At 44.9% G+C, this 12,433-nt stretch overlaps 1 protein-coding gene across 3 annotated transcripts in view; it reads left to right on the top strand.

The window, feature by feature from the left end:
• Positions 1 to 12,433, top strand: part of LOC139541135 (breast cancer anti-estrogen resistance protein 3-like) — a 75,902-nt gene that overhangs the window by 25,229 nt on the left and 38,240 nt on the right. For 2 of the 3 annotated variants that reach the window (XM_071345399.1, XM_071345400.1), the window contains exon 1: positions 5,008 to 5,444. The exons of the other annotated variant lie outside the window; for it this stretch is intronic. In XM_071345399.1, the coding sequence (XP_071201500.1) occupies positions 5,361 to 5,444 (84 nt within the window). In that variant the 5' untranslated portion in view covers positions 5,008 to 5,360. Of the gene's footprint in view, positions 1 to 5,007; positions 5,445 to 12,433 lie in introns of those variants that run through there. 3 annotated transcript variants of the gene reach the window in all.

Genomic DNA, 12,433 nt, shown 5'->3' with positions numbered 1-12,433 from the left:
GTCATCTATGCCTTTTATCCTCTCCACAATGAACCTAGCTATATGCACACACACAAACACACGTCTGCATGCACGCACAAACTCTGAGGTGAGTTTCACCAGATTCAGGATGGTAAATAGTGTAGAGTTACTCCTGTGGTGTTTAACCAACACTAGAGGAGCCTGACGCAGCACAGCCCGCCTCACACCGCCTCATTCCACTGTGTGCTATACTGGGTAGACACAGTGCAGGAGGATTTCCATATGGGAAAGCCCGGAGGATGGCAGGGCTACAGCAGATTGGAGCACCTCTCCAATTGTTTTGATGGGAGATTAATCTGCTGTGTATGGGGCCTTCACTGCTGAACTGTACTGTCTGACCCAGGCCTTACATAACACCCATGATACTGTATCCATTGTTACTGTAAGCTTCACACAGCCCGTCAACATAACCCATCCAGGTGTGTTTGTTTTTCCACTCAGCCGGGCCTTAAATTAATATGCTATTGAAGCAACAATGAATGTTTGCCACACATGAACAGGAAACATCAAAGGCTGATGTGCTAAAGTCATTTCCTGTGGGTAGGGGGCCTGTGTGTGAATACGAAGCAGGTCAGAGTAATGCCCAAAGACCACAATCCTACTGCAACCAACCACTGGGATAGTGGTTTAGATGGGTGGACTAGAGAGACAACAGATAGACCAGGGCTGGTCTGAGAATGACTGAATATAGCCACAGTGTGGGTGGAAACTGTTGCGTGTGAAAGTCTTGTTGTTTTGCCTCTGATTTGACATGGCTACAATCTTCAAAGCCAATCTAGAAGGCGGGAGAGGGGAAATTGTTCAAGAAGGACTCAACGCCTAAAATACCCTCTTTTTCTGGGTGGAGCCCAACTTCTCCCTCTGGGAGTATATGGTGTTTATGAGAAACGGGTTTTAAATCATGGTTATGTAATGAGCCACACATTGATTAGAGTGAGACTAACTGTCAGAGTGAGTCACAGATACAGTCACAAAGACAACATGGTGGCAGATGAGGATAGAGACCAGGATGAGAGACACCTGCTACTCCAGTAGACTCCTCAGTGAAACACTAGAGTGTAGAAGAGAGAGGGGGTACAGAGTGAGAGACTGATAGAGAGTGAGATAGAGAGAGAAGAATGGAAAGAGACAGCACAAGAGAGAAAGAGTAGAGAAAGAAGAAGAAAGAGGAAGAACAGGAGGACAACAAAGACAGGATGGAGAACATCAGGCCTAGTGGATTGTCTGGTTAAAAGTTTGGTGAAAAAAATAAGAAATCTCCTTGGTTGAGGACTTTTTAAAAATCCCATACATTTTACATGTTGATTCAACATCATCAGATTGAATTTAGGGGTTGAAATGACGTGGAAACAACATTGATGCAACTGGTTTTTGCCCAGTGGTAGCTAACCGCTCATGAAAGAGCTTTAAAGGGAACAATGGCTCTCTATGCCACATGAGAGATCTCCAGCCCTCGCTTAACACCAGATGAAGACCCTTTGGCCCTCCATGTGGCCTGCACAGCACAGCACAGCATAGCCTGCAGAAATACACACACAGAAATAAACACACAGAAATACACACACAGAAATACACACACAGAAATAAATATACTCTATTTGTGGCAGGCAGGGTGAGAGCTGGGTTAGAGAGATACAAAAATTGCCAGAACTACAAAGACATTATAAGTTTGGATTTATGACAATACTTCTAAATAGGAACAGGACAGCGGATAGCTTCTCTGGACCTTTCATCTGTAGGATGAGGTCGTTCAGAAAATTGCTGCAGATTATGAGTTGCTCATCTCACCCAACTCTCCAAGCCCCACTCATACATAATGTACATGGTGTGGCTAGAATATGCAGTACAGGTGTGTGTGAGTTGGACACAGACTGTATGGCTGTCAGCTGCTCCCTGTTGAAAGCAGATGCCAGCAGGGTTATGAGGATGGGATCCATAAAACCCAAGTACCAGTGACCCCCTCAGAACAGTTATCTTCTCTACCTCAGCCAAACAGTTGTCCTTCATCTCTCCCTGTTGTTCCTATCTACAGTATCCATTGTACCTGTTTCCTAGACGAGTTAGAACTGAGGTATGCCCTTCAGCAGGGTCATAGTCCACAATCTATTCTACCACACTGAAGAGAAATGGCACTCTCTAGTGGTTTGACTTAAGTACTACAGTAGAATTTATGCAGCCGAACAGCTGAGCAGACGTGAACATCCACTGATAATACTAGTAAATCTCTTGCTAATCTGTTGTTATCCTATTCTTTTCAGGAGTTTAATTAAAAGATGTGTCAATATGCTTTCCATATTGTATTTTTATTATCCATTGTAGTTTTTCAAAAGTCTAAAAGGACAGACATTACACACTGTTCCTAGATCTCTTATCTAGAAATGACCCAGAGAAAAAACATGATGTTATATGTGATATATCAACGTATTACACGTGGCACTGGTCAATTATGCTCTGTGGTTCTGTGCCAGCATTAGTGTTGTGTGTCTCATGTTTCATCACAGTGTTGTCATCACCAGTGTCACACTGTGTAAAGAGGAAGACATTTTATGAGCGATTTGGTTTCAGCAGAATGGAACCCAGCATTTCTTAATGGCTCTTGGGTAATTACACCCCCCAGGTAGTGGACCTCCTGCCCGTTTCCCTATCCCACTGCCGTTACCCCAACTGATTTGGTGGAGTTGGTGTTTGAGTTTTTGTTCTAAAGGTGTTGCAATAGGTTTGTTAATGGTGAAAGCAGAGGCTGCGTTTAGACAGGCAGCCCAATTCTGAACTGTTTTTTTACACTAATTGGTCTTTTGACCAATCACATCAGATCAAAAGACCAATTAGTGAAAAGAATATCAGAATTGGGCTGCCTGTCTAAATGCAGCCAGAAAGGCCCACTTAACAGATTATTCACTTTGCATAGTTCAAGATTGGCCAGTTTATAAGTGCAGAGGAGACTTTTTCTACCATTTATTTGTATTGGCTGAATCACATTCACAGATTGCTCCCCTTTTTAAGAAAGCACCTGCAAATAGCTGAGCTGTGCATTGCATTCATTCATTCTCACAACTCTGCATCGTTAATCAGCCAGTTCTCTCTCTCCCTCTCCTATAGTTTAATCGTATCTCTGATTCATAGGGCTGAAGCAAGCCAGTCCTGTGAGGCTGTATTTGCTGAAGTAAAGCAGATTTCTAACGTATATATGGCTTTTTTCCACCTTCCTATAACGGGTCGTAAGTTTCCTTGAAGTTACAGTATTTCAACTGACAAGGGAATTAAGGAGGATTTTACACACACAATAGGATGTCTGCTGATGTCATGGTATTGGAGGACCAAGAGAAAGAGCTAAACAGCCCATCATCCATCCAACCAAACATTCCCGGAACAGCTGAGAGCCCAACGTGATGCTAATGAAATGGGGATGGAAATTCCTGTGCTTGGTATTCCACTCTGTTGGCATTACTGGGGAGACGGACAAAACGTGGCCGTGTGTGGCTCAGTTGGTAAGAGTGTTAGCAACGCCAAGGTCATGGGTTCAATCCCTTCAGGGATCACACATACATCATGAGGAAAATGATGCATGCACTGCACTGTAAGAAACGTCGATAAAAGTGCCTGCGAAGTGGCATTGCTTTGAATGAAGACATGTCTTCTGGTCATGCTCTGTTATACTCCAACCATCTCTCCACAGCCAGAAGTGCTGACTGAAGTTAAGTGGCCTTAGCATTAAGAGACACAGAGAGATACAGCTCTGACCCCAGTGAATAGTTATCCTGCCACTCATCTCTCCTGTTCCCCTCCTCGGTCCACGTCTGAATGCTCTACATTCTTCTCAATGGTTGTTCCGAGAGACAAATACAGACTAAGGCCTAGATTTAATCAGATCAAGCGTTAACCAGCGATAGCCCACACCCACATAGTTTATGTTTTGGCGGTGTGAGAGGTGTAACTGCTTTGGAGCTGTCAAAACGGTGAGCAGATGCTCTTGATCATTGTCACGAAGCCACAACAGTCCCATTTGCGTTAGAAGTTCAGAACAGGAAAGTTTAGGCTTTATAGAAATAATGACGCTCAAATTTAAAATCATTGAACGAAATAATGAGGATTTCTATCAGCCTAATCAAGGTGTAGATTACATCTCACATTCCCGCGTTCAAACTTGTAAAGAAGGCTGCATGGGATTTCTCTTAATGTGACTCTGTGCAGCCAATGGCAATGTCCGCTTTAGGTGTAATACCAGGAGCCACTTGTGGATTTGACAGCTCTAAAGCAGTTCCACCTCAGACACCACCAAAACAACCTCTATGTGGATGATAAAACAGATCTGATTGAATAGAGCCTTCAGAAACCAGATTATTTCCTTATTTGTCTCATCAACAACACAGGTTATGTCCGACCAGACTGATTTAAATCTTAGTTTTGTATCACTTTTATTCTCAACTGCAGATATTTTCACCTATTTGACCTGAATGTTGTTGCATTACACACATCTGTCTTCCTTTGTAGAGAGTTTCCTATTTTTCTGAGATGAACAGAACAGATGCATCTTTTAATTTAAAACAAACCAAAATACCTCCACAGTTTAAAACACCAGTATGTTAAAAGAGCAGAAGAGGCTCATAGAATGTGTGTGGTGATGGTATGTTAATCAGAGCAGCACTGTTGGTAGGGGTAGGGGGCTTCAGAAAAACACACAGCAGCTTCTCTCTCTCTCTCTCTCTCTTGATCTTTTTACCCCCCCTCTCTCTGATGGTGTGTTAATCAGAGCAGCACTGTTGGTAGGGTAGGGGACTTCAGAAGAACACACAGCAGCTTCTCTCTCTCTATCTCTCTTTCTCTCTCGACCTCCCCCTCCCCATCTCTCTCTCTCTCTCTCTCTCCCTCTCTCTCTCTCTCTCTCTCCCTCTCTCTCTCTCGCTTTCTACCCCCCCCCCCTCTCTCTCCTCTAAACTCAGCCAGTGGTGAGAGGGGGTTGCTGGGGTTAGTCTTAGTAGAGCCAGAGACAGTAGAGGTAGAGGTAGTGCACTCCCAGCGGGCTAAGATTTCATTTGCGGGAGAGCAAAATCACATGGGGATTCCAAAGCTCCATACATGGAGCTCCGGGACTGAGTGAAGCAGCATGGTGTGGTGTGTTCACTGTGTGTGGTGTGTTCACTGTGTAGCGCACAGAGAACAGAACTGTTTCGACTGAAAAAGAGAGAGACTAGAGAGAGAGAGAGAGAGCCACAGAGTGAGCTGCTAACATGTTCACACCCCTGGTGCGACAGAAGTGAATGCTAACTGAGAATCTCTGTGGTTTTTGAGACAGTTTTTTGGGGTGGCTTTTACTGTGAGTTAAGTGAGAGGGGTGAGAGATGTCGGAGAGATGCAATGTTCTGAGGACCTTAACAGCAGCCCTGTGCTGCTTTTACCAGAAGAGCTCCGTCATCGGGGCCAAGGTGAGTGACAGACAGACAGACAGGCATGCATTGTGTCACCTGTTCACACAGTAGCATTCACATTATAACATAATCAGTGTATTGCATGTTTTAAAACCAGGTAATCTGAACGGCATGCGCTGTATTTCCTGTAATTACTTCTGTACTTTATTGAAAGGAAAAGGCTCTGATTCGTTCCCTGTAATCTTACTCTTAAAAGCTTTGTTTTGGGCTAACAGGCTTATTCGATGGTAATTTAAATGAATCATCAGTTGCTCCTTTAAAAGGAGGCTTTATCCTTGATCCCTTACTTTAGCCTGGGTATTTGGATGTGATGAATGTGTCCTCTGTGGACTGTGGGAGTGCTTAATATGGGGGGGCTTTCACAATCTGTCGTGTATTTACTGGTCCATGTGGATTGTTTCTCTGATGTGGGATGGAGAGGACTTTTACTTTCTTTTGTGTTTTTCTATGCTCTGTGCTGCCAGGCCCATATGTCTGAGTCAAAGCTTTAAATAGCCTAGTCAGTGGGTGCTAGTTGGTTTTATTGTCCCAACCAAGACATGCTGTTTAGATATATGACTGTTTTCATTATAGTAAGTGAAGACGTCCGCCAGACACCCCACTCCATGTGACGACTTTCTGGAGCTGGAGAGTGATGCTAAGTGTGTTTGTGATTCGTTATTGTGTGTGTGTGTGTGTGTGTGTGTGTGTGTGTGTGTGTGTGTGTGTGTGTGTGTGTGTGTGTGTGTGTGTGTGTGTGTGTGTGTGTGTGTGTGTGTGTGTGTGTGTGTGTGTGTGTGTGTGTGTGTGTGTGTGTGTGTGTGTGTGTGAGACTGTGCCCTTGCACTCAATAAATGTGTGGGATCTCATCTGTAAAAATCAGTGTATTTGAGTTAGCATGAATTGACATTCCATTAGCTTGTTTTTTCCAACCTGGACTCAGGAATAGAGGTAACATAGTAAATATAAATATGTCTCCCTCCATTTAGTATGATAGGTTACATTGCGTATGGTATATATTAATTTGTGGATGTCCATCATCCATTTCGTATGAATTACACTTTGTATGATATGTTACGAATTGCAATTCATATGATATATTACGAATTGCAATTTGTACAATATGTTATGAATTCCAATTTGTTGTATCTAGCGTTAGCTAGGTTAAGGTTAGGGGTTAAGGGTTAGGGGTTAAGGTTAGGGGTTAAGGTTAGGGTTAAGGTTAGGGGTTAAGGGTTAGCTAACATGCTAAGTAGTTGCAAAGTTGCTAATTAGCTAAAATGCTAAAGTTGTCCGTGATGTGATTCGACCACACATTTGGGTCCTGACCAACCTCCCTCCTTTCGCTTTTGCCTTAAGCAACCTTCTGTAACCATACCAAATGTAAAATATCATACTAGTTTGAGTGTCACAGATTCACATTTACTATGTTACGTCTTTGAGGTTAGGCTGGGTTTTTTAAACGCTCTTTTCACTTTCCTTTGTGCAAAGTAGGACTTGTTTTTACTCTGTCTCACTGAAGTGTTCTGCCCTTTATGTCATCAGAGGGAATTGTTGCAGTGACATTAAGTGAATTGATGGTGAGGCTTGAAATAGTGAGGCCCTATATCTGTCCCAACCGTGTTTATGGAAGTGACATGGGCCTGTAACTCCAGAAGGGCTAGGGGGTCATGAGATGGATCAAAATTCTGACATTATTAATAGCCATTATCAGTTATGATAATTATTCTTGGCTGGCTGAACCCTCTGTACAACCCCCTGTACAGTACAGTACTTACAGAGACACTCTGTAATAGAGCTATCCTTTGCACATGTACAGTATTTAATACAAGTGGGTTGTAAAAATAGCTGCAACAGCTAAACTGCATATGAGTGAAAAGCTTGTAGATTGAAGTGACGTTTTCCTGGAGGTCTACTGTCCCAAAGCTCATCAGTGTTAGCCACAGGGAGATCAGTCCCAGGCCCATCATCAGCATCGTCTACGGTCTCTCACACTCTTCTATCAGCAGGAGGTAGGGCTATTGATCTCTCTCTCGCTCTCTCTTTCTCCATCTCTCTCTCTCTTTTCTTCTGTGAACCTCTCTCATCATCACCCATAGTGGAGAATGGCATGTTTCGTACAAGTCTATGATCCATCTGACTCTATCATCTTAAGGGGAGATATTTCCCCCCAAAATAGCCCACACTTTGTGGTTCCTCGCGTCTGGCCCGTTGAACCCAACAGACCCTAGAGAGTCCAGGAAGTCTGCTAGCTAAGACATGGGCTCTGTTTTGTTTGGCCCAGGCTTAAAATAGCTCTAGGGGTTGTTCGGACAGGCTGGTTCGGAACAGGCTGGTCTGTGTGTAGGGGTCGGAGGAAGGGGTCACGGGGGGAACACAGTGGGCAGTGTTGGGGCTCTGGGCTCTGGTGCATGGGGTCATTGAAGAGGGAGAGAGAGAGAGACAGAGGGAGAATTACACAGGGGCCTGTGCTATGTGAGTGGATATAGGCCAAGCTACTGTAACTACTGAAAGACATCTCACTCATTTCCTCTCCATGAAAACACCCAACACCCAACTGCAGCTTTAGACTTAGCACTATTAAAGGACCCAGGCAGCTCTGCAGCACAGCTGGGAGAGGAGGACAGCCATGTAGAGCCAATGATCTGTATGCTGAGGGTGCAAACCCCACACACACTTTGGAAGGCCAGTGTAAATAAACAGGCTTGCTCACTTACATACATCCCACATCTCTATTAACACCCTATACTGATGCAATATGCACTGCCCCATTATCACACACACATTATGTTCTTCTATCCTCATGGGGACCTACAATTTATTTCCATTCAAAATTCTATTTTCCCTAACCCTAACCTTAACTCGTAACCCTAACCCTAAACCTAACTCCTAACCCTAAACCAATCACTAGCCCCTTACCCTAACTCTAACCATGACCCTAACTGTAACCCTAACCTTAAACCAAACCCCTAAACTTAAAATAGCCTTTGTCCCCACGAGAGAGAGTTTCCCTTTTTTACTATCTTTGTGAGGACTTTAGGGGATTGTAGGTCCACACAAGGATAAAGGATAGAAGAACCTACACACACACACACACACACACACACACACACACACACACACACACACACACACACACACACACACACACACACACACACACACACACACACACACACACACACACACACACACACACACACACACACACACACACAAAGCTCTCCACACAGAGGTTTGAAGCTGTGTAGAACAGCATGGGAGTGAGGTGCTGTGTCATCATATCAGCCCCCTGACAGAAGCAGTCCTAATTGACAGGAGATCTGAGGTGCTCAAACAGCATGGCTGAAGCCTGTCCATCACTATTAGTACCTAGCGTCATTACAGACAGGTGTGTGTCTGATCTCTGACAACTTACTCTCTCGCTTCAGTGAAGCCTGCTGCTGTCTGACCAACAATCCCTATCATCTCAATCTCGTTATTTCTCTATTTTCCTGTTTATCTTTCTTTCTTTCGCTTGTTCTGTTTCTTTCTATCCCTTAGGTCTTTTCCCGTTTTGTACTCCTCAGCTCCCTCTGTTTCAGCCAGGGAGCCTCCAGCCCCTCCGTACCCTGGGGTTAAGCCTGTTCTCTCTGTAGTTCAACTGCTCTGTGCTTGAGGAAACATTAAAGATGACTGCCCCGGGACTCCAGTGATCTGGCCCAGCTGCCTTGGGTCCCTCCCCAGGATGCCAGCGCTGGGCTGGGGCCTGAGTGGAGCCCTGAGTGGTGCGCTTTGGGGAAGTGCGGCGGATTTAATAGAAAAGCCCTAGGAAGGTGCTGATTTAACACAGCTACGGTGGACTCAAAAGCACATATTATTCTACTCTATCTAAACAATAAGGTCTTACAAATGGCCAAAAAACTCTGTGAAGGAAGCTTTCATCTTTTAGATAGTGACAAGTTAGACAAAGTACCACCGATCAGAACCACGCAGCTTCGGAGAAATGTGGGTATTAAGGATGAGTTCAAAGCAGCTCAGGGCCTCCTCCATATCCATCACTTCCCATGCTTTCCTGTGTGGATTTGTCCTGCGACTGGGCATCATATTACCAATATGTTGATGTGGATGAACAGGGCTATGGAGCCATGGAGCCCAGTAGTTGTAAACAGGAGAGGGGATAATGGAGGGTCAGTGGACTGCAGTAGGTCTCCTGAGGGGCCTCAGACAGAGATAGGATGCCCTGATGGGCCTATCAGTTTACCCCTACACAGGAAGGGTGAGCCCACGCATCAAATCGCAGATGAGTGATAGAAAGGCCATGAAAGACCATTAACTACCCCCTATCTTCCTTAACCTCTGGGACTGATGGTGTCCTCCTCTCCTCTCCCCTGTCCATCCCCTCTTCCCCACAGAAAACTCAGTAATCCCTCTCAGTATTGATGTTCTGAGAGGACATTCTGGCTGTCATATTTATGTGATTAGGCCACAGGTATCATAGGTCCAATATTCTTACATAGGTATTCCTTTTGTCCAGATAGGATAGGGCAGTGTGCAGTGCGATGGCAATTGCACATCCGTGGATCTATAGGGGCGGTATGCAAATTGCAGTGGGTCTAGGGTGTCGGGTAAGTTGGAGGTGATATTATCCTTAACTAGCCTCTCAAAGCACTTCATGATGACAGAAGTGAGTGCTACAGGGCGATATTCATTTAGTTCAGTTACCTTCACTTTCTTGGGTACAGGAACAATTGTGGACATCTTGAAGCAAGTGGGGACAGCAGACTGGGATAGGGAGAGATTGAATATGTCCGTAAAAACTTCAGCCAGCTGGTTTGTGAATGCTCTGAGGACACAGCTAGGGATGCCGTCTGGGCCCGGCAGCCTTGCGAGGGTTAACACGCTTAAATGTCTTATCACGTCGGCCACAGAGAACAAGAGTTAACAGTTCTCGGGATCGGCCCGTGTCAGCGGTACTGTGTTATCCTCAAAGCGGACGAAGAAGGTGTTTAGCTTGTCCGGGAGCAAGACGTCGGTGTCCGCGACATGGCTGGTTTTCCATTTAATATACGTGATTGTCTGTAGACCCTGCCACATACGTCTGTTGTGTCTGAGCCATTGAATTGTGACTCCACTTTGCCTCTGTACTGACGTTTTTCCTGTTTGATTGCCTTACGGAGGGCATAACTGGAATGTTTGTATTCAGTCATATTCCCAGTCATCTTGTCGTGGTTAAATGCGGTGGTTTGGGCTTTCACTTTTGCGTGAATACTGCCATCTATCCACAGTTTTTGGTTTGGATAGGTTTTAATCGTCACAGTGGGAACAATATCCCCATATACACTTCCTGATGAACTCTGTCACCGTGTCAGTGTATAAGTCAATGTTATTTTCAGCGGCAACCCGGAACATGGCCGCGTGATCAAAAGCTTAATAGGAGCTTGACTGTAGGGTCCACTGAGCCTGGTCTAAGACCAGCCTCCTGGACAACTGATGAAACTGAGGAGTATTTCTGTCTGCAATAAAGCCCTTTTGTGGGAAAGATATACTCATTCTGATTGGCTGGCCTGGCTCACAAGCGGGTGAGCCTATGCCCTCCCAGGCCCACCCATGGCTGCGCCGCTGCCCAGTCATGTGAAATCCATAGATTAGGGCCTAATTTATTTATTTCAATTGACTGATTTCCTTATAGGAACTGTAACTTAATAAAATAGTTGAAATTGTTGCATGTTGCGTTTGTATTTTTCTTCAGTATATATTCTATATTCTAACGCAACAAAGCGCCTATGCAAAGCCCTCCCTATGTGAATCAGAAACTTTTTCCAGCATCTGCCTGCCAGCTGAAAATCTTTTCCAGGTGTGTATGTGTAGGCTACCAGTCCCTTCCCCTCTGAAGCATAGCTGTAACCTACTCAAATAAAATTATATTTGTCACATGCTTCATACACAACAGGTGTAGACTAACAATGCCCTTCTCTTCCCAATGCAGAGAGAAAGGAAATAGAGAAATAATAGAAAAGTAGAGCACATAATAATAAAAGTAATAATAAATACTCAATGAGTAACGATAACGTGGCTACATACTGGGCTGTACGCACTACCCTCTATAGCGCCTTGCAATCAGATGCCAAGCAGCTGCCATACCAAGAGGTTATGCAGCCAGTCAATATGCTCTTAATGGTGCAGCTGTATAACTTTTTGAGGATCTGGGGGCCCATGCCAAATCTTTTCAGTCTCCTGAAAAGAGGTTTGCTGTTTATTTGAGCAATATGAGATGGAAGGAAGTTCCATGCAAGTTCCATGCAATTAGGGCTCTATATAATACTGTATGCTTTCTTGAATTTGCTCTGGATTTGGGGACTGTGAAAATACCCCTGGTGGCATGTCTGGTGGGATAAGTGTGAATGGGGATCTGTGCTCTGCCCTTTGTTTCCTGTTGTTCTCGATCAGCTCCTTTGTCTTGCTGATGTTGAGGGAGAGGTTGTTGTTCTGGAACCACACTGCCAGGTCTCTGACCTTCTCCCTATAGTCTCATTGCCGTCTGTGTTCAGGCCTACCACCGGCGAGCTGTCAGCAAACTTAATAAGGGTGTTGGAGTCGTGCGCGGTCACACGGTCATAGGTGAATAGGGACAACAGGAGCGGACTAAGCACGCACCTCTGAGGGGCCCCCGTGTTGAGGGTCAGCGTGGTGGATGTGTTGTTGCCCACCCTCACCATCTGGCGGCAGCCCATCAGGAAGTCCAGGATCCAGTTGCAGAGGGAGGTGTTCAGTCCCAGGGTCTTTATCTTAGTAATCAGCTTGGAGGGCACTATGGTGTTGAAAGCTGAGTTGTAGTCCATGAACAGCATTCTCACATAGGTGTTCCTCTTGTCGAGGTGGGAAAGGACAGTGTGCAATAGAGTTTGTGTTATGTGTGGAACTGTTGGGGTGGTATGCAAATTGGAGTGGGTCCAGGGTGTCTGGGATAATGGTGTTGATGTGAGCCATGACCAACCTTTCAAAGCCTTTCATGGCTACAGATGAGT

The sequence above is a fragment of the Salvelinus alpinus genome, chromosome 16, assembly GCF_045679555.1.
Source record: "Salvelinus alpinus chromosome 16, SLU_Salpinus.1, whole genome shotgun sequence".
Lineage (NCBI taxonomy): Eukaryota > Metazoa > Chordata > Actinopteri > Salmoniformes > Salmonidae > Salvelinus > Salvelinus alpinus.
This window is presented reverse-complemented; position numbering and strand designations above follow the sequence as displayed.